Genomic DNA, 20,575 nt, shown 5'->3' with positions numbered 1-20,575 from the left:
GCTCCATCACGGGTTCATCTGTGGCGTGGAGGCCGTGTGGGGACGGAGGAACCCAAGACCACCAAGGAGCCGAATGGGTGTTTCAGCCTCCCTCAACCGCCCTTCTCTGGCTGCCCTGGATTACGCCTCTCAGCCAGGCTGGCCCAAGACTTGGACGGGCGACTGTTGCTGAGGCTATGCTGCCCAGACCGGGAGAACGTGGTACAGCCCTCTCCGGGTTGAGGTGTTTGCGTCACGGGTCAAAAGTGCTTGGTAGCTTGCCTGGGCTCCCCCGGGCAGAGGGTGCGCAGCTTCCTTCCCCAAGGGAGGATCAGGTTTTTCCGGTTCCTGTGGTGAGCTTTTGATCCCTCGGCACCACCGGGCTCTCCAATAAAACCTTACCTTTGCCCTCCTCCTCCTCCTCCTCGCCTTGGAGCGGCTGATCGCCCAGCAGCCCTTTGGTAGCCCCAGGTGCCCTGCCCTCCTTTGAAGCGGCAGCAGGAGAGAAGCAGGAAGGAGCCCACCCAGCAAGGGCTGCAGTGGAGACTTGGCCCTGGCAGGAGGGGAGCAGGAGGGGAGCAGCCTTGGGGCAAGGGCAAGGGCAAGGGCAAGGGGGTGGGCAGAGCCTCCCTCCCGATGCTGCCCTTGGCAGGAGGGCAGCCTCCTAACTTCTGCCTTGCCAGGCCCGTACAGACCTTCCAAAGGCAACGGGTGACGGGTGGACCAGGGCTGCCTGCTCTGCCCAGATGCTGAGGGCACCCCTGTGGGAAGCTGCTGGGGCCCAGGACGAGACCCACTCACTCACCGAGGTTGCTGCGACCGTGTCTGAACCTCCCAGGGAGGCCCCGATGCAAAGGAGCCAGGCTGTCAATCTCTTTGCAGAAGAGTGTGAAGGAGGGGCTCTTGCTGAAGCAGACGAGCTCTTTCCAGCGGTGGAAGAGAAGGTTCTTCAAGCTGCGCGGCCGGACCCTCTACTATGCCAAAGATTCCAAGGTGAGGCTAGCAAGGGAGGGAAGGGCTGCCGGCTTCCGCCCACCCAGGAGCCCTGGGCATTTTGGCCTCTCCCCAAGAGGCAACGTATTCCCCGCCATGCCCAGATCTGCACAAGAGGGACAAGGCTGGGAGGGAGGGCACCCCAATGGCTGCGTGGAATGGGCGCCACAGATCTCTTTAGGAAACAGGCCACAGGACTGGGCTCTCTTGAAAGTCCTGCAGTTGGCAAAGGGACCCATGGGGGCTCTGCCCGTTCTCCTGATCTGGTTCTGGGCCAAGATGTTCCTTGTGAAATGAAAGGGAAGCTGCTTGAGCCGGGTGAGGTTGGAGGGTCCATGGTTGGCCTCCAAAATTCTGGAGTTCAGGTGACCTCTCCCTTTCCTCCTTGCTCTTCTAGTCACTGATCTTTGATGAAGTGGACCTGTCGGATGCCAGCGTGGCAGAAACCAGCACCAAGAACATCAACAACAGCTTTACGGTACGTCTGCCACGTCCACTAGCTGGGGTCAGAAGCCTGGCATTGGGCTTCCGTTTGGCACACCCAGGAGCCTCTTCTCCCTCCTTCCCCAATCCCTCCTCCTCCTCCCACTCGGCTGGGATCCCTAGAGCACTTCCCCTCTTTTGGGCCCTACTGATCGCCGTAGTAGCTTGTCTTCTTTTCCTGAAGGCTGGGGGGCGGGTAGGTGGCTATTGGAAAGAACCGGCGGTAGAGCCCATGTTGAGAGCACCAGCAGGCATCCCGTGTTACCAATGATACAGAAACGGGGGGGTGAGAACAAACCTCCCTCTGCCTGCAACCCGGAGAGCCAGCAGGGCTGGGCTGGAGGCCCAGGCAAAGCAGCCCTAGCCCCAGAAGTGGCTTCTGGCGAATGCCACAGGATGCGGAGCTCCAAGGTCACCCAGAGGCTTCTCACTGGAGAGGTTGTGGGAGGAGAGCTGGGTCCCTCTGCCCCTTCCAGCTTGCTTCCCCATCCCAAAGGCCCCCCTCCCCATTTCTATGGCAGCCGACAGCAAGCACACTGCAGAAACCCATGCTGGAGATCTGGCTGACAGGTACAGTCCAAGGAAGGGCCTCCGGCTCCTGGGTTTTGGGCCACCCCAAGAAGCTTCTTCCAAGGATGCTTTCGCCTAACCCTCTGGGGTCGTGGCATGACTGCCACAGCAGCTGGGGAAATGGAGCCGTGCCAACTCTGCTGCTAAGGACTCGCTAAGAGCTCCTCGCTCAGGAGCGTCCTGGGCCTGAAGGCGGCAGTCAGAGGTAGCCAGGGCTCAGGGGCTTCCCATCGGGTCCCCCACTGGCCAACCCAACAAGTGGAGGTGGCTGAGTCGGCGATGGGGGCGGCAGCAGCAACTGCAGGGCTTCTCTGCCTCCCTTCCCGCAGGTGATCACCCCATTCCGAAAACTCATCCTTTGTGCAGAGAACCGGAAGGAGATGGAGGACTGGATTGGGGCCCTGAAGTCTGTCCAGAAATGGGAAATCAGTGAGGTGGTCCTGTGAGGGGGGGGCTGTGTGGGGTACCTGGGGCAGATCTGGGGCCTGGGGGGTTGGGGGAGGCGCCTTTTGTGGTTGCAGCCACCGATTGCTGTGCTCTGCTCCAGGCCTCCCAGTTCAACATGGAGCACTTCTCCGGGATGCACAACTGGTACGCCTGCTCCCACACCCGGCCCACCTTTTGCAACGTCTGCCGAGAGGCCCTGCCCGGCGTCACCTCCCACGGCCTCTCCTGTGAAGGTAGGCCCTTCTCCCTGGCAGGAGGGACGGTCACGAGGGTCAGGGCCGCCCCCTCCTCCTCTTCCCTCGGTGCCACTCCTGCCTTCTCTCGCAGTGTGCAAGTTCAAGGCCCACAAGCGCTGCGCAGTGAGAGCCACCAACAGCTGCAAGTGGACCACACTGGCCTCCATTGGCAACGACATCATTGAGGATGAAGACGGGGTGAGTCCGGAGCTTCCTTGGGCAGCAGATCTGCTGGCCAGCCCCCCTCCCCGCCTTCCCTCCCAGAAGGGAGAGGGCTGGATGTGCGGACAGAAGCCGGCCCCTTCTTCTTGCAGGTGGCCATGCCCCACCAGTGGCTGGAGGGGAATCTCCCGGTTGGTGCCCGCTGTGCTGTGTGTGACAAGACGTCCGGCAGTGTCCGGAGGCTGCAGGACTGGCGCTGTCTCTGGTGCAAGACTGTTGTAAGCACACACACACCCCACCTTCCCTAAACCCCTGGCCTTTTCTGACTAAACCTCTACCTCCAACATGTGTCGGACAAGAGAAGGGGGCGACAGAGCTCCACCCCCAAATAAGAATGGGTTCCTCTTACATGGGGGAGGGGGAAGAAGGATGCTGAGCTCTTTGCTGGGGAGGGAAATGGGGGCCGCTTGGGCTTCTGGAGGGCACCAAGCCCATGTTGACTGCTCGGCGAGGCTGGAAGGCAAGGGAGAAGGCCGGCTGTACCTGGACGTCTTTGGTCTGCAGAAGGGGAAGCAGCCTCCCCTCCCTGGGCTCCCTGGAGAGGCCTCTGGGAGCCCTTGTGCTCTTCCGCTCGGCGCTTGGGGGCCAGGAGCCTGCACAGCTTGAAGTCCCATCTTTTTCGGGGGGATTTGCTCAGGGGTCCCTCTGCCCCACTCCAGGTTCACAGCACTTGCAGGGAGCGGCTGGGCAAGAAGTGTCCCCTGGGCCAGTACAAGGTCTCCATCATCCCCCCTACTGCCCTCAACAGTATTGATTCCGACGGTAAGAGGGGCGGCCGGGAGCAGCCTGGGGGCTCCGCCTGCAGCCGCAGTCCGGGCCCCCTCAGAGGGGAACCGGGTCCCAGGGAGCCACCAGAGGCCCAGCAGCATGTCATGCGTGGGGGGGGGGCCTTCAGGTTTTGTGGGCACATGGGGGGGGCACCAGAGCAGCGCATGCTTTTCAGCTGCAGCAGAGGGTCTTAGAGCGCCCCCTGCTGGAGGCGCCCTCCACCCACTCAGCCAGCAGCCCATCTTGTTGGGGCCGCTCAGATGTGGGCCAGTTGTTGAGGGCCATGGGTGCCCCTCGCTACGATTTCTCTAATTTGTAAAAGACGGTTGTTGCTTTCCGGCTTCTCCAACGTTTGCCACCCTTCCTTCCTTCCTTCCTTCCTTGTGGTTCTCTTGTCCTCCGCTAAAGCAGAGGCTTCTGTTACTCAGAAGAGCTGCCCAGCTATTGGGGCCCTTTTTCTCAGTTTGGGGCTCCTTCCTCAGCCTCAGGGGAGGCTCTCATGCACCCCCAATCTATGCGAGCAAGGATTGTGCTTGTCCCGATCAGCTTGGACACCTGGCAATGTCAGGGGAGGAGAGCGAGGGGGCGTCGGCGACAAGCACAGCCTTTTTTTCCCCCTGTGCCAGGATTCTGGAAGGCCACCTGCCCCTCCAGCTGCTCCAGCCCCCTTCTGGCTTTTGTCAACTCCAAGAGTGGGGATAACCAAGGGGTGAAATTTCTGCGCAAGTTCAAGCAGTTCCTCAATCCAGCCCAAGTGTTTGATCTCATGAATGGTGGGCCACACCTTGGGTAAGGGTCCCAATTCCTCAGAGCCCCCCACTGTCCTGCCTCTGGTGGTGGCAGAGGGAGCCCAAGAATTGAGGTTCTCCTCCCAAGTTCTGGGCCATTTGGACTGAGGGGGAGGATGTGACCCAGCCCTTTCCTTGCAACAGGCCCCGTTCTGCCGGCCTGCTGGTTGGACAACTGGGGCTTCACTCCTCTCCCTTCTTCCTCCGGCCAGGCTGCGGCTCTTTCAAAAGTTCTCCACCTTTCGGATCTTGGTGTGTGGCGGAGACGGCAGCGTCGGCTGGGTCCTGTCGGAAATTGACTCGCTGGGACTGCACAAGCAGGTGAAGCCCCCCGAAACCCATCGCCCAGCCAGGTCAAGAGTTGGGCAGCACACTCAGTTTTGGCTTCTTTCTCTATATCTAGAGTGCCTACACACACACACACACACACACACACACACAAAAACACACTCTTGCCTGAATTCAAATCAGGAGAAAACTTGTGACTGAGGATGGTGTGTGCAGAAACAGATGGCAAATAAGAGATTTTGGCAGCCTTGGAGGGTTTGAGCTCAAGAGAGCTTTGTGTACAATTTGTGTAAGTGTTGAGACCTGTGAAGAGGAGAAATAAGCGAAGCCAGTGGGGAAAGTGATGCCCCTCCCCCAGCCTTCCATTTTGGCGTCCATAAAAGGTTTGCTGCAGAAGACGGGTTGGCTTTAAGGTGCCACCAACCCCTCTGCTTCTGCCTTGTGGAAACACTGGCCTGGAGAATGGGGGGACGGACAGGGGCAGGCCTTGGGGAACTTGGGAAGAATGGAGGGTACCCAGTTTCCCCAAGGCCTGGGATGAGCCTGCACGCCATTTTGGCTGTGCCAGCTCACCATCCCTCTGCGTTTCTGCAGTGCCAGCTTGGTGTCCTGCCCCTGGGCACTGGGAATGACCTTGCCCGGGTGCTTGGCTGGGGCAGCCTCTGCGATGATGATACACAATTGCTGCAGGTTCTGGAGAAGTTGGAGCGCGCCACCACAAAAATGTTGGACCGGTAAGGAGGGGTTCAGTCCCCACTCTCCCCCAAGGGATGCCCAAGGGAGAGGCCCTTTAGCTCCTGTCTGGAGGGGGGGCCCTGCCGTTTCAGCCCTGAGGACCCTCCCATGTCCACATGACTGGGTGGGAGGCACTGCAGACCCCCTTCACTTCCGCTGCAGGTGGAGCGTCCTGACCTACGAAGCCCCCAAGCAGTCGCCCCCAGCCCTCGAGGACGATGAGAGCGAGAATCCCACCATCCAGGTTGGCAGCAGGCCTGCTGGGAGGGAGGTGCCGTGTCCTTGCCCGGGCCCTTCTGGGGGACTGGCCTAAGGGACAGTGCCATGGGCTGTCTTCCCTTAGGCTCAGATCTCGCACTATGCTGACTCGGTAGCCCTCCACCTGGCGAAGATCCTGGAGTCCGACAAACACGCGGTGGTGATCTCCTCGGCAAAGTAAGGGCCGTGCGGTTCTGCCTGGGATGGGGCGGGCACCAGCTGCAAGCGCCTCCACAATAGCTTGCCAAGTCGTAACAACCTTTGCACAGTCCCTGCCACCCCTTCCAAACCCCATTGCACATGTGGCCTTCCTGTTGTCTTGAGAAGTTTCCTCTGCAGGGAGAATGGAGCTGTTTGCTTTTCTTCCCCCCATTTAAATAGGATTCTGCTGTTTTCCCCACACCTCTTAATACGCCCTGTCCATCTTGAGAGTGCGTCCCATGCTATATGTAAATTATATCTCCATATATCCAGCAGCTCCCATCAGTTTAACTTTGCCACTGAGAACTTTAATGTATAACAGATATAAATGTTCTGAGTGAGTTTCCCTCGCAGGGTGCCCTCCACAAAACACAGCTACTTGTGGGTTTTGCTCCATTCAAGGGCCCGGCCGAATTGCCTGGGAGTTGCAACCTCGGTTTCTTTCTCTCCCAGATTCCTGTGCGGGACAGTGAATGACTTCGTAGCTGATGTGGGAAAAGCTTATGGACGGGCAGCTGACAACAAGCAGGAAGCAGCCATCATGGCTGGCAAGGCAAGCGGCTGTCCAGAGTGCCAAGAGCAACCTTGAGGGGTGCGGGGGGAGGGTAGCAAGAGCGTTGGGAAGAAAATCCAGGGAAGAGAGCTGGGCTCTGCCGGGCATCCCTGCTTTTGTGTTTGTGTGTGGGGGCGGTATCTCCACCTTCCTGACTTGGGCCAGGCCAAGGAGGGTGTTGAAGCTGCAGGCATAGCCTGCACGGCTGACCCCCTCCCTGTCCACTTCCAGTGTGCCACGCTGAGTGAGAAACTGGACTCGCTTGTCCGTGAGCTGAATGAGGAGTCGCAGGCCATCCTGGTCCCAGAAGGCAGCTCTGCAGCCCCCGAGGTCAAGGAGCCGAGCACCGTCCAGCCCGGTCCGTGGCCTCCTCGCATCTTCAAGTCCAAGGAGCAGCTCATGCTAAGAGCCAACAGCCTCAAGAAGGCGCTGCGCCAGATCATCGACCAGGCGGAGAAGGGTGAGAGGCCAGCAGGGAAATGGAGGGAGGCTGGACGGCTGAAAGTTCCCGCAGACTGGCTCTGGTGGGCCAGCCACCCAGTTGTGCCAGAGGATGCGGAGGGTGGGCAGGCAGGATGTCAAGAATGGCGTCCCAACAGAATCCCGGTGGAGATTGTCTGCTGGGTGTCAAGGCCCCGTGGCTGGCTGTGGCGGAGGGGCCACTGCTGCTGCTGCCGCTGCCGCTGCCGGCCTTCCCCATCCTTCCGGGCAGGTAGTTTTGCTCCTTGTGCAGCAACAAAGACTCCTCTTAAAATCCCACGGGGTGTGCTGAGGGTGGAAAGCAGGGCCCCGCTGGGTCTGCGGTCCCTCTTGGGAGTAAGCTGGGTTGGTGCTTGCGTTTCCTCCTGCCAGCGGTGGACGAGCAGAACAAGCAGACCCAGACCTATCGGAGCCTCTCGGTGGCCAGTAAGAAGGACAGTGGGGAGGACTTCAGCAAGGAGGCAGAAGCCCCGAGTAAGTCTGGGGGGCTGTGAGGGACGGAGGGGGAGGGTGTCTCTGGCCTCTGGTGAGCTTGGGCAGCGCTCAGGCGCTCCATCCTGAGTGGGCTTGGAGTGGCGGGGGGCTAAGGCGATGCCAGCCACCTCTCCAGAGCTGCTCAGACTGCCTGGCTGCGTCTCTTCCAGAGTCCCGCCGCGATACAGTCGTCTCCACCACTTCCTCCCTCTTCCTGGATCAGCCTGAGCACTTCACCCCCACCCCTTTCTCCGAGGACCCCGATGCTATGTGAGTGTCCTCTGGTGGGGAGGAGGAAGGGCCGCATCGGAGGCTTCTCCAGCCTGCACACAGCGGGAGAGCAATTCCTATTGAGAGGAAAGGTTTCTCTGCCCTTCCCTTCCTGCCACATTCAAAAAGGCCCAATGGGCCTGGCAAACGCCCTTTAAAGCCAAGGGCCCGTCTCCGTCTTAAAGAGCCCTAAGCAGCCCTCGGGGCTTGAATCGGCTCTGGCAGGAGGAGGGGGCCAGCCGGAGGGTCCTGGCTTCGTCACCTGCACCGTTGTGCCCCCAGGGAAGAGGCTATATTTCCCAAAGCCCTTAGCCCCAACCAGGCCCTGTTGCATGCCCACTTTTGCCCTGGGCTGGGGATATTTGCGTGGGAAACTCCTGGCTTCCTCTGGTTCACCCAGGGAGCAGAAGGGCCCCGAGAAGGCGGCCAGGCCTGCTTCAGCAGATCCCGCCTCCAGAAAAGGCTTGGGCAGCCTCCACCCCTTCCAAGTGACCTTGATCAAGCTTGGCCCCCCTCAGTCCATTAACATCCTTCAAGGAGGCGGATAAACAGGTCTTTGGAAACCAGCCAGGGCTTGGGAGACTGGACAAAGGCAGAGTGGCATCAATCAGGGCTCAGGTCTTACATCCATCTAGCTCCCCCCTCCTCTCCCCCTCCCCACCTCCTCCCTGCAGTGCTCAGAAACGGAGAAAACAGACCCACTATTTGCATTCTGGTGCTGTATTCCTGGTTCTGCTTCAGTGCTGGTTGCTGAACTATTTCCTTTCCCTCCACCTGCTGGTTCCAGACAATTTTCTGAAAGATGCGTCATGAATAACTACTTTGGCATCGGCCTGGATGCAAAGATCTCCCTGGAATTCAACAACAAAAGGGATGAGCACCCAAAGAAGTGCAGGTAAGGCTGAACGTTGCCCAAGGCGGAAGCCCAGAGGACCCTGAGGTGGCTCCTGCCTTGTCCAGCTTCAGAGTGCTTTCTCCTGGCCGGTCCGCGTCTGCGCAGAGACCGGGACTGCATTTGACAGCTGGCTGAGGAATCCCTTTGTCCCAGGCCAGGAGGAGGCGGTGCTGGAGAGCCATCTGGGCCACAGCTGCAGCCCACTTCAACCAATGGAGGGAAAGCCACTCTGGTTGCTCAGGGACACCCCCGAGATTCGGCTTCAGGGGCCTTTGGGGGGTCTTGTCAATCTTTGGGAACCTGGCAATTGTGTTCTGGGCCCTGAACCCCCCGGCAGACTCCTCCACCAGGAAGGGAGGTCTGGGGAGGAACCTAATAATTGTGCTATTACTTATTTCATGTTGGAAGGTTCTGCAAAGCTATTGCAGCTGGCTAACTGCTTGGCCCTGGAGGGAAAACCCATTTAGTTCTCTGGCTGGGAGGAGGAGGAGGAGGAGTTGGCCAGGAGCAGAATAAACCCGGCAGGACCGAGGAAAGCCAGGCATGGGGACGATCTCTGGAAATCATGTCTTGCTGGGAGGAAGCAGAAAGACACCCCCTGTTTGGTTGCCTTTTCAGCAGCCGCACCAAAAATATGATGTGGTATGGGGTCCTGGGAACGAAGGAGTTGCTGCAGCGGACCTACAAGAACCTGGAGCAGCGGGTACAACTTGAGGTACTGCCAAAGCCGCCTGCCTTTCCTGCAGCTGTGCTGATAGGGGCTGCCCGGAACTCCCTCCAGGCGCTCCGGCTCCACCTGCCCTCAGAAACGGCTTCTCTCCGCTCTCTTCCAGTGCGACGGAGTTCCCATTTCCTTGCCCAGCCTGCAGGGCATCGCCGTGCTTAACATTCCCAGCTATGCAGGCGGCATCAACTTCTGGGGAGGCACCAAGGAAGACAGCGTGAGTCCCTGGCACGGAGCACCTGCCTCTTGGCCACAGATGCTCCTCCTGGTGTTGGTGGGGGGGGCTGGTTTCACTGCCAATGGTGCTAAGAAGCACAACAAACCGCTTGACCAACTTGGCTGAGAACTGCGTAGGCTCAGGTGCTCTGCACTCTAACGCAGTGATCCCCAACCTTTTTATGCCGCGCCCGGTACCGGCATCAGCTGGTGCGCCGCGCGCCCTTGGGTGACCCGCATCAACTGGGCGCCGCCATCTTTTTTGACGAAAAGTGCTTTCTACCCGGAAAAGCTCACCGGAAGCACTTTTTATCAAAAAAGATGGCGGCGCCCAGCAACCAGCGGCCCGGTAAGACTTGTTCCGCGGACCGGTACCGGTCCGCGGACCGGCGGTTGGGGACCCCTGCTCTAACGGGTTCGGCTCACTGATGCTCAGTCTTCTCCCTGCCAGAATTTCGGAGCTCCCTCCTTCGACGACAAGAAGCTCGAGGTGGTGGCTGTTTTTGGGAGCATCCAGATGGCGGTCTCTCGGGTCATCAACCTGCAGCACCACCGCATTGCCCAGGTGAGAGAGGGCCTGTGCAGGGCCCGCTTCCGGGGCCGCCTGGGGCTCTTCCACGTGGAGGTCAGGCATTTCCCATTGGGCCTTTCCCTCCCCAGTGCCGGATGGTGAAGATCACGATTCGGGGAGACGAAGGGGTCCCAGTGCAAGTGGACGGAGAGGCCTGGATACAACCCCCAGGGATGATCAAGATCCAGCACAAGAACCGGGCCCAGATGCTGACCAGGGACAGGGTGAGCAACCCATTGGTCCCCTGGGCATCTGGCTAAATTGTTGGGGTGTCGGCTCAGAGAGAGGGCCAGGCCTGTGGGCTCTGAGCATCTTGGCCCACTGTCGGGAGGGACCCCAGCCCTGCTCTTCTCAGCCATGGCCAACCCGTGTCCCTGCAGGCCTTTGAGAGCACCCTGAAATCGTGGGAGGACAAGCAAAAGGGGGAGGCCTACCGAGCCCCATCCCGGCCGCGGCTCAGCTCCCAGCAGTCCATGGAGTACCTGGTGGAGGAGGAGGCAGCCCAGATGCAGCAGCTGGTCCGAGCCACTGAAACCCTCATTAGCAGGTGCCAACCACGCCAGACCCGCAAACCAGCACAGGCTGCCCTAGAAGCCTTCCTGGGCCACGGGGCTTGTGGGGGGATGCCTTTGTGACTGACGCTGCCTCTGTTCCCCACCATGGGCGACAGGGAGGCCTTGGGGGCCGCTGCGGGCGAAGCGCACTTTCAGGCCAGCCTCCCTCACCAGGTCTTAGAAGAGTTGGGGGCAGGAGGAGGGAGTCCCGCACAGCTCCGGGCAGAAGGACCTTCGCCATCTGCCCCCGCTTTGCTCAGCCTCCCTGCTTGCATTCTTGGCCAATGTGTGGGGTGTGGACTCCCGACCCCCAGGATTTGCTTTCTCCCGCATTCAACAGGGGCCAAAGTATGGGGGGGAGGGGTTGAAGTCCCCTCTGTGGCTGAGAGGCCATTTCCTCTGCCCCTTGCAGGATCCGAGAGGCTGCCAAGTCCCGCAGAGGCATGGAGCAGGAGTTGGCCCATGCCGTGAACAGCAGCTCGCTGGCCCTCAGCGAGGTCTTGGCCTGCAAGAGCAGCAGTGGGGCCCCGGAGGTGAGAGTGGGGAGCTGCTCCGTGGGGGGCGGGCGTGGAAGGACCCTCCGCCAGGGCTGGGGACGCTCCCTCGACCTCTCTCCCTTGAGCCCCGGCTGCTGGTGGCCTGCCTTTCCCTGCCAGCCCCCGCTGACTCCTTTCTTTCCTGCCGGGGTGGGGACTGCAGCTGGTTAGCCGGAGCCTGGCTGTGGAGGTGTCCGTCAGCGTGAAGGCCTTGAGCACCGAAACCCAGGCTTTCCTGGGAGGAAAGCAGGTGAGTGCGGGGCAGAGGCTGCTGGACGGGCCCACACACCCCTTGCCCTCTCTTGGGGCAAAGGCAGCCCTCCTCACCAGCCTTTCTCACAGCAGCTGGATTCTCCCCAGCAAGAGGACGCCCTCCACCAGGCCCTGGGCGCCGTCAGCCAGGAGCTGCAGAGGTTCTCTGAGGTCCATTGGATGGCCCCTGTCTCAAGCTCCGTTGAGGAGGTGGGCACGTGGACAGCCGGGCACACCTTCCCGGAGAGCAGCAGCCAGTCATTCGGCCTGCGGCTGCTTTTTCATGCAGGAACCCACCAGCTGCCTTGGAAGGAGGCCTCCGGAGTCCCTGGGCTGGCTTTCGGCCTGCCTGTTGGAGGCTCCAGGGTAGGGCGGCTGGGCGACAGAGGTGCTGGGTGCCCAAGCCAGGCCACAGGGAAGGCAGCCGAGGCATATCTGCCGTTGCCACGGCCTCCCTTTGATGGTTGCCGTGCCCTGGCAAAGCCCTGGGATGGGAGGCAGGGAACGGAGCAGCAGTTTCTACTCCTCGCAGGTCATGGGCCCGGAGGCTCCTGGGAGCAGCAACAAGGGCAGCCTGAAGCTACGGATTAACCTTGCGAAGCCCAAGAAGGAGAAGCTCCAAAAGCAGAGATCTGGCGGGGTCACCCCAGGTAATCTGGTGGCCCTCCCAGCACCCAGAAGGGCAGGACGCATCATCTCAGCACCTGGAGAAAGGAGCCCTAGGGAGGGGCCAGCTAGCCCACCCGTAGCTGGTGGGGGTCGGTAGGAAGCCCTTGGCGGCCTGGGTGCTACTTCCCCAGGGCAAGGCAGAGCCCATCTGGAGGGGGCACAGATTCCCTAAGGCCAGAAGTGCAGAGTCCCTGCCCAGGGTAGGCAGAGAGGCTGCAGGTGTCATGGACCTGTCCATGAATCCTGGGGAAGACGTAGCACACACAGGTTCAAGGGGGTCTGGCTATGGGTTCAGCCTGCTGGATGGGCCGAGCCCCACCTAGTTGTCCTTTCCTCACACTGCTCCCCCAGCTTCCTGCTCTTCCTCCCTTGCGATCCCCGTCCCCCGCTGCCTGAGCTTGCTTCCACCTGGGCTGCTATCTGCCTGCCTCTGTCTTCACCCCCCCCCCCAACCCTGTCTGTCCTGGTCCTCCCTCCCTCCCCTTCCTTCACCAACCGACCAGCCTGTCATTTTCCTTTTGCCCCCCAGTGGACAGTTGGGGCCCTGAGGAGGTGGCTGCCTGGCTGGAGGCCCTCGATTTAGGGGAATACAAAGAGCTTTTTGTGCGCCATGACATCCAGGGCTCTGAGCTGATCCTGCTGGAGAGGAGAGACCTGAAGGTACCCTGCGCAGTCCTGCCTGCAGGAGGCGGGGGGCAGTCATTCCTTTAATGGGAGGGGGCTTTTTCGCGAGAGGGGCCCTGTGGGAGCTCAGCATGAAGGTGGCTGCAGAACAAACCAGGTGGGGCTCTGAAGTCAAACCCCCTCCCCACCTTGCACAGAGCACCTGGTGGTGCAAAAGGAGCCTGGAAGAGCTGGGAGGAGAAGGGCTGCTGGATTGGGGGTGGCAGGGTGCTCCCCTGAGCGCCTCCTCTTCTCTCCCCCTCCCCCTGCAGGAACTTGGAATATCAAAAGTGGGCCACGTGAAGAGGATCCTCCAGGGAATTAAGGACCCTGCCGGGCAGCAGTAGGGAGGGAAGCCCCTCGGAGCAGGATGGCTTGGGGGCCATTGTCCATCTTCACTGTGTCCAGCGGGGCTGCTGGGCCTCGCCAACACCGGCCCGAGGTCTTCTTGCCAGGAGCCGTGGAGTTTGCATTCCCACCTTTGCCGAAGACGTTGGCTGTGCTCGCCCTTCCCAGCCCCTCTGCGGGGCAGCTGTGGTCGCCCCGCCCAAGCTTGAGTTGTGCTTCTTTCCACGCATGCCGTCGTTCCTGGGACCCCGTGGGGAAGGGGGGCTCCAGCGGGCCTCCCCCGTCATGGCACACGAGAGGATGAGCCCCACTGGGTTTTGTGTCAGGGCTGGGGCGGCAGCTGGCCGGGGTGCCTCCAACACCCTCTTCTTGAGGTGCCAGCTTGAGAGTTGGGCAAGAGAAGCCCTCTTTACCAGCCAGTCACCCAAGCAATTCCACTTGTCCAGTTAGCGTCCCTGAGCAAGAGCGTAAGGCTGCTGACCCCCTGCTCGACTGCCCCCCCCCCCGGCATTGGCCCCCACTGACCTCCTTTTTCAGGTGGCCACAGAGCCCTTGGCAGTTCCTTTAAATAAAACGTTTTCTCACCAGACCCTGAAGCTCCCTGGTGGCATCCAGGAGGCAGTTCAGCAGACCGATAAAATTCCAGATCTGGTTTTCTTTCGTGATCCGGAGCCGCTCAAGTTTCAGAAGCTAAAGCATTCCTTGTAAGGCAGCTTCCTTCCCCAGATGCTCAAGAGACACACCTGGAGAAGGCCCTGGGAAAGCAGGGAGCCCTTAGAGGCCGCAATCGGTGCCTGCCCGCCTGTGGGGCCAACTTGCCTGCCCGCTTGTGCCCCTCGCCAACTCCCTCCCCGTCTCTGCACCTGCCACATCGATCAATCCAGTCTGTTGGAAGTGTGATCAAAATGTACATACCTTGCGGAGAAGATACTTATTTAAAGAGTAATATATACCTTAATTTATTTTTCACCTGTGTTGTGCAAATGCACTGTGGAATCTGTCTGTAGAGCCTGGAGCTTTCTGTGTGTGGAGGGGCTTTTAACTCTGCTGGGCCAGCTGACTGCCCAGGGGCAGAGGGGGTCACCCCCTGCGGCGTTGATCAGTCAAAGCTGCTGTGGGGGGGGCTGCCTTGTCCCCATTGAAGGACTCCACTGGCACTTGGGCATGAGACAGCAAGCAGCACACCTCGGCTCTCCCAGCCTGGTGTCCAGCCGAGGGTTGGCACAGCCACTTTGGCCCTGGAGAGCAGCTGCAGGGAGATTGCTTCTGCCACACCAAATAGACTGGCTTCCCCATGTTAGGCCTGTGTGCGCAGCTGAGCGGGACCCCTCTGCTGGGAGCTGGTTGTCATTGTGTCTCCATGTGCAACAGCAATTTTACTGCAAGTGTGCAAGGAGTGGAGGCATTGGCATCTCCCTTCTGCTGCAGATGAGCCAACCAGCTCGGTTCTCAGTGGGGAGCAGCTGGTCTCTTTGGCCGATGGGCATGGCAAGGAGGAACGGCCAAGGAGAGCAGCAGGGTTGGGGTTTGCCAGGCAGAAAGAAAGAGATGCCACCATGGAGGATTTGCCTGCAGTTGCCCACAAAGGAAGTCAGGAGCACAAGAAAGCCTCACCACCAGGTAGAGTCTCTGCCCCCGTGAAGATGGGCAATGGGCCCACTGCTCTCCTCCCCCCTCCCATTGGAGTTTGTCTCCAGCCGCGCATCCTTTGGGGACTGGGTCACTTGGGCCTTACGCACTCCAGCCTAGCGAAAGGGGGTCTTTCAGGTGTCCCCTGATCCCCCTCTGTGCATTTCAGCTGCTCTTCCCTATAGCCTGATGAGGGGCAGAGACCGGGGCCACTTGGAGGGGTTTGCCCGCCTACACAGGATGGAAGTGGGGAAAATAAGCGTATGTGAAACACTGTCCTGAAAAGTGGGGAACGGCCCAGGACTGGTTCCAAATTTCAGGCGTCACGTTTGCGAAATAAATCTCAACATGGATTTGATCCTGGAATAATGTCGGGTCTTCTCTCCCACATTCCCTGGGGGTGCGTGTGTGCGTGAATTCTCCGCTGGGCAGCTGCTTAGTGGTTTCCGGGCGCCCTCCGGGCGAAACCCTGCAGCTGAGCCCGGCCAGCAAAGGGGGCCCCTTGAGGTGCCCATGGAAGGCAGACGGGAGTGGGGCTGCGCTCACATTCTTTTATTGAAAGCTTGTTCTTTTCTTTACACAATATCCCCCCCATAAGAGTTTTCCTTTTTTCCCCTTCATCATTAAAAAAACAATTATTTACAGGCTTCGTAGACTGAACATCTATTTACAGGGCAGGTTGAATCCAGTTTCCGGGCAGGACACGCCCCGACTGGAGGCAGCCCGCCCGCAGCACCGGGGCTAGCTCTGCAGAGCGTTCTCCAGCGCCTGCATGCTCACCGGCTCCATCTTGGCTACCTCAAAGAAGACCCTGCAAGCCGAGGCCGGAGAGGGTCAGCAGGCAAGGGCAGAAGAGCGGCTCCTTCCTGGGCCAACCCTGGGAGGGCTGACCAGATGCTCCCACCCCACTGCACTGGGGGCCGGGACCCCCACCCCACCCGCAGAGGCCCAGAGGAAGCAGCACTCACCGGTGGGAGTATTTGCTGCGCACAGCCTTCAGCCGCTCGTCCTGGCTGCAGGTCAGCAGGAAGTTGAGCCTCCTGACCAGAGGGAGAAGGTCTGGCACCTGGTAGCCACTGTAGTACTCCAGCGTTGGGCTCTGCCAAGACACCAGGGAAGAGTCGCACCGAGGGAGGAGTGGGGGGGGGGCAGGCACTTGCCCAGTGTGCAGCTGGCGCAGGAAGGCCGCTCCACGCACGGGTGTGGCATGGACAGGGGACCCCACCCCAGATGCTGCTTCCCTTTCTCACCTGCCCAGCCTGCTTCCTCCCCCCAGGAGTCCCCTGCCCGTCTCTGCCACCAGGGGAAAGCGCCTCCCTTCTGCAGGGCACGGCTCTGCCCGCTGCCTCCTCCCTGCCCACATTTTTCCCTTGGAGACAGGATGCCCGGAGGGGCGGGTATCCTCACCCATCCTCTGAGGTTCTTCATCCTGAGAGCCAGCAGGAGGCAGCTGGCAGCCAGGCGGGAAGCCCGCTCCTGCACAAAGGCGTAGTCCTGCAGGGTCAGCTCGCAGATGAAACGGGCCAGGGTCAGCGTCTCCATTGTAGCCCGGGCACACTGGGAGGAACAGCCACGTGTGAAGGGCACGGACCCTCCCCCAGGAGCACCCGGTGCCCCTCTGCCCCATTTCTCTCAGCCAGCCAGGCAAAGGGCAGCTTCTGGCGCCCACAAGCAGATCCCATCGTGCACCACTGACCTTGGCAAACCGCCGGAGGAAGCGGTAGGCGATGGGGATATTGATGTCGAAGTGGAGGGTCTGCAGAATGCCCCTCTCCATGGCCAGCAGCTCCTCCCGCTGGTAGGCATCATCGCAGATGTACAGGAAGTCGTCCAAGCAGGGAGGGCAGCGCTCCTGCCAAGTGGAAGACCGTTTGGCCCCCTCCCGGGGGGAAAGACCTGACGCTGCCCCAGCCCATGCCATCCCTTCCTGGCGGGTTTTTTCAGGGTGGGGCAGGGGGTGCCCAGAGGTTGCACTCAGGAGGATAGTGCCCTAAGCGGTGCCTCCGAATGCTCTGTGGTTGGGACCCACTGGACAAATGCCCAGAAAATGTGAGGAGCAGCCCATTAAACATACCCCCCCCCAATGTTGAGAGGCCCTGAGAAGTAACGGTTGGAGCCAACAACAGGAGGCCCAGAGGGAACCTCTCGGAGGTGGAAGGGGTGAAGCGCGTGCCCAGAGCGGGTGGGGGGTGACTGGAGCTGACTGGGGGGGGGTGGGGGGTCTCTCGGACAATCTCTGCTCCAACCCCTCCCAAGACCCCCAATGCCTCTCCTGGCCCATTGCTGGTGGGGGGCTCACCTCAAACTTGGAGGCAATAAGGATGGCGGTGGAGCCGATCAACTGCAGCTTGTCCCTCATGGCTGCCACCTGAACCAGGTAATGATCCATCAGTTTGACCGCCAGGTAGAGGGTCTCGTGGGTGAGCTCGAAGTTCTCCTGCAGGCGCAAAGCGGTGCTGAGGGCAGCCTTCTTGCCAGAAAGCAGCTTTGGTGGCCAGGCGTCTCCTCCCTCCCTCGGCCCAGCCCCCCCCTTTCAGGGCCCAGCAGGAGACCCTCGATCCCACCCCCAGCAGCTCAGGGAGGCTGGGAGGGAGTCCTGCCAAGAGGGGGGAGGAGACAGCATTCTCAGCACTGCTCCGGCACAGGCACATCACGGCCTTGCGCAAGGCTCATTTTGCCCACTGCCACCCAGCCCTCCCTCCTCTGGCTGGCTCCCACCTGCACCTCCACCATCCAGTCCACCAGGATGGCCCGCATGTCCATGGTGATGTCCGGCTGGCTCTTCATGTAGTCTGGGAGCAGGAAGCTCTTCTGGAAAAGGAGGGTGTGGCTGAGAAACCCCCCCAGGAAGCAGCCCCAGGAGCCCCTCTGCATCCCCTGCTCCACCCTCCCCTCCTCCTCCTCCTCCGGCCATCCCAGTGGGACTGAATCTGCAGTGGCAGAGGAAGGGCAGCCCTTCCCTGGACCCCAGCAGGCACCTCTCGCTCCCGCATGTATTCGAAGATGTCCTTGGCATACTCGGCATTGGCATACGGGTCGTCCAGCTGCCCCAGGTCGATGTCCTCTGCCGGAGCCACCTGGACAAGAGAGGCTTTCAACGGTGCCCTGCCTGGGGTGGGGAGCAGAGGGCAGGAGCTGCCTTGGCCCTAAAGTAGAGGGGAGCCCTTGGCAGGCAGCCCCGAATACCCTGCCTTCCTCAAGCACCCACTCACACCCCACACCCCCGCCATTTGCAGGGTCAGCTACAAGACAGAGAGCGAGTCTCGGGCTGCCAAGGCAGGGGTTGAGCCCTGTGCCCGAGGTACCAGGACTGCTGGCTGCAAGGGAGCCGTGTGCTGCCCCAGAGGCAGGCCCTGCCAGCGGGGCCCACGGATACCCTGCTTCCCTACCTGGGCTGCTGGTGCTACCAGCACTACCAGTGGGACGACCTGCTCCTCTCCGAGGCCTCTGTTGGCCAGATGGCTCAGCTTGGCTGGACTGTCCTCAGAGGGTGCCTTGTCCAGGGACCTGGAAGAGGTGGCAGGGGTTACACATTGGGGCAGGCTGGAGGAAACGTCCAGAGTGGTAGGAACTGGAGAAACGCCACGCTGGAAACTTGCTGGCACAGCCCAATCGAGCTCTGCCAAAGTTTGAGGTGAGAGCTTTGGGGTTGCATTCAGACTGGCGAGAATGGCAGCTGTGCCAGCATGGCTTTTGTTTAAAGAGGGCACTGAAGTTGCCATCATCGTACAAGGCGCCTTGATGCCATGGGGACATTGGCCCACCCAGGAAAGCCACATGGGCAGGGGAGGCAGCAGCATAGCCCTCACTTCTTCAGGTTGGTCTCATTGTTCTTGGCCACATTCAGCGCAGTGGATCCCTTGGAGGCCTTCTTGGGAATCATCTTCTCCGGCTCCTTCTTCCCCACAAAGCCCTGGGCCTTGTGAGCCTAGAAGAGGGAGACCCAGAGGAGCCGCTCAGCACCGCCTCAGACCGAGCGGCTGCTTGCTTGGGATTCAGTCCCAGAACGGCCGAGAAATCAAAGGCAGGAGCAGCTGGCAAGGGACCGGTGTATGCCCAGCAGACCGCGGGCAACGCCACTCAAGGGCCCATGCTTCTTACGTTGGTGATATCGCCAAAGGCCGATCGCTTCCTGGGTGCCCCCTGGGGTGATGAGGGGGATCGTTTCGCCTGAGAAATCTCCTAGAATCAAAGGAACCGGAGGCCACTCAGTGTAGTTCCTAGGGCTCCTCCCAGCCGCCCGGCCCCTTCCGAGCAAAGGGCCACCTGGGGCCAAAGGCAGATTTCCCCTAAAGGGGCACCCTCCACGGAGTGCCGGAGTGCCTTTTGCAGGGGTAGAACTTGACCCAACAAGCACACGCACACACAGCACACACACACACACACACACACAGACACGTGCGCGATTGGTGCGCCTCTTGGCTGGGGTGGACTCTGGCTCACCTTGTCCGCTTGCACATTTTCCACCGCTGCTCCTCGGCCGGAACGGGCCTGCTTGCTGGCCAAGCCCTTGGAGTTGCGCGCAGGGGGCATCCTTCCAGCTGGGGGCCTCCCGTCGCAGGGCTGCAGAAGGGGAGAGAAACGGGCTGGGACAGGAAGCGCTGCTCCTCCCTGCGGGCAGGAATTTCGCCCTCGCTTCTCCAGACGGGCTAAGGGAGGAGATCCGAGACCCGGCCTGACCACCCGAGGCCCAGCCGCGTGGCGGTGCTCAGGGAGGCAGAGGGCTTCCGCCGGCTGAAGGCGCCCCTTCTGGTCCCCCCAATAAAGCTCACCTGGAGCTGAAGCCGCCGCGAAAACTCGCCGCCGCCGCTTCTTTCTTCTTCTTCGCTGCACAAAATGAGGATTTGAAAATTGCTACATTTGTAAAGAGCGGACATCATTGGCCCCGCGGCAGCCAATCCCGGAGCCGGAGAGAATGCAGTTGCTAAGGGCGGGGCCTAAGGATTTTTAAAAAACGGACCCAAGCAGCCAATGGGGAAGTGGAGGCTGCCTAGCTCTTGCCCTAAAGGGGCGGGGCTCCCAGGGAACGGGATAATGGGATTGGCCGAGAGGGGGCGGCAGGGCCCTGGCCTTAAAGGGACGGGAACCCCGAAAGTCACGGCGCCCAGCTCGGGGGTCCCGGAGGCCGCACCGGTCAGCGGAGGCGGGCGGGCAGGCAGGCGCTCGGCTCTCTTCCGGCCGGGGCAGACCGGAGCCAGACTCTGCGCTCCGCCCGTTGGAGCCGCGGCTGCCCGGGGAAAACCGCCGACGCCCCGCGTCCCCCGCAGGAGCCGCGCGCGGGGGGAGGAGGGCGGCCCGCGCGGGGCTCCTTCGGCCTGGCAGCAGCCTCCGCGCGGGTGGCGCTGTTGGACGCTCGCTCGCTCGCTCGCTGTCCGCCTTGCTTCGGGGTCAGAAGCGCCGGGCGAGGAAGTCTGCAAAACACGAGGCTGTTCCTGTTGTTTTCGGTCTTGAGGCAGCCTTCCTGATTCGGATGCCAAAATCCTCCTTCAGGTCTCAAAGCATGTTGAAGGTGCCTGTCAGCCCAGCTCTCGAGCCACGTTGGCAGGATTGTCCCAAAACAGCCTCTCTGCCTTCTCACATTCCTTCCAGCTGCAAACCAATGTTATTTTCGTTTCTGGAGAAGGAAAAGGAGCCTCCCCCGCTGGAGCCCTGGAGCCAGGCTCCCTTCCCGGTAGATGATAAAATGTCCTGGGTCAGGTCAGGGTGACATCTGAGCAAGCCACAGGCGAAGCCTTTGCTGAGGGTCTCCTGTAAAAGTCAAGGCCTGAGCCGC

At 60.8% G+C, this 20,575-nt stretch overlaps 2 protein-coding genes across 6 annotated transcripts in view; one reads left to right on the top strand and one right to left on the bottom strand.

Moving 5' to 3' along the window:
* DGKK (diacylglycerol kinase kappa) overlaps positions 1-15,444 on the top strand; it is a 25,703-nt gene extending 10,259 nt beyond the window's left edge. Inside the window, exons 3-30 of one of the 4 annotated variants that reach the window (XM_087972316.1) lie at positions 862-972; positions 1,370-1,450; positions 2,355-2,459; positions 2,573-2,705; positions 2,800-2,906; positions 3,023-3,148; positions 3,590-3,692; positions 4,325-4,487; positions 4,699-4,807; positions 5,369-5,508; positions 5,672-5,753; positions 5,853-5,944; positions 6,422-6,521; positions 6,753-6,981; positions 7,374-7,475; positions 7,646-7,745; positions 8,533-8,640; positions 9,262-9,355; positions 9,474-9,581; positions 10,032-10,145; positions 10,241-10,375; positions 10,532-10,698; positions 11,118-11,238; positions 11,405-11,491; positions 11,584-11,703; positions 12,026-12,143; positions 12,692-12,822; positions 13,098-15,444. In XM_087972316.1, coding sequence (XP_087828442.1) covers positions 862-972; positions 1,370-1,450; positions 2,355-2,459; positions 2,573-2,705; positions 2,800-2,906; positions 3,023-3,148; positions 3,590-3,692; positions 4,325-4,487; positions 4,699-4,807; positions 5,369-5,508; positions 5,672-5,753; positions 5,853-5,944; positions 6,422-6,521; positions 6,753-6,981; positions 7,374-7,475; positions 7,646-7,745; positions 8,533-8,640; positions 9,262-9,355; positions 9,474-9,581; positions 10,032-10,145; positions 10,241-10,375; positions 10,532-10,698; positions 11,118-11,238; positions 11,405-11,491; positions 11,584-11,703; positions 12,026-12,143; positions 12,692-12,822; positions 13,098-13,172 — 3,261 coding nt within the window. In that variant the 3' untranslated portion in view covers positions 13,173-15,444. Of the gene's footprint in view, positions 1-861; positions 973-1,369; positions 1,451-1,976; positions 2,026-2,354; positions 2,460-2,572; positions 2,706-2,799; positions 2,907-3,022; positions 3,149-3,589; positions 3,693-4,324; positions 4,488-4,698; positions 4,808-5,368; positions 5,509-5,671; positions 5,754-5,852; positions 5,945-6,421; positions 6,522-6,752; positions 6,982-7,373; positions 7,476-7,645; positions 7,746-8,532; positions 8,641-9,258; positions 9,356-9,473; positions 9,582-10,031; positions 10,146-10,240; positions 10,376-10,531; positions 10,699-11,117; positions 11,239-11,404; positions 11,492-11,583; positions 11,704-12,025; positions 12,144-12,691; positions 12,823-13,097 lie in introns of those variants that run through there. The other 3 variants (XM_087972315.1, XM_026684334.2, XM_087972317.1) reach the window with 3 other exon arrangements.
* On the bottom strand, positions 15,340-20,575 carry CCNB3 (cyclin B3). Of its 2 annotated transcripts, none has more exons than XM_026684338.2 (12): positions 19,575-20,575; positions 19,246-19,365; positions 18,904-18,984; positions 18,612-18,730; positions 18,192-18,309; positions 17,781-17,879; positions 17,521-17,613; positions 17,102-17,239; positions 16,499-16,654; positions 16,210-16,359; positions 15,771-15,901; positions 15,340-15,613 (listed from the first exon to the last, which is right to left on the bottom strand). In XM_026684338.2, exons 1-12 carry the CDS (start codon positions 19,680-19,682, stop codon positions 15,544-15,546), a joined length of 1,383 nt encoding a protein of 460 aa, XP_026540123.2. In that variant the 5' UTR covers positions 19,683-20,575; the 3' UTR covers positions 15,340-15,543. The 2 variants fall into 2 exon arrangements, with proteins under 2 accessions (XP_026540123.2, XP_087828444.1); XM_087972318.1 differs by having other exon boundaries at positions 18,210-18,309; positions 19,575-19,813.

The sequence above is a fragment of the Notechis scutatus genome, chromosome 10 (assembly GCF_049901735.1).
Source record: "Notechis scutatus isolate UNSWTSFEM ecotype Mainland chromosome 10, rNotScu1.2, whole genome shotgun sequence".
NCBI lineage: Eukaryota > Metazoa > Chordata > Lepidosauria > Squamata > Elapidae > Notechis > Notechis scutatus.
The sequence above is the reverse complement of the archived record's forward strand: the minus strand, read 5'-3'. Positions and strand labels throughout refer to the sequence as shown.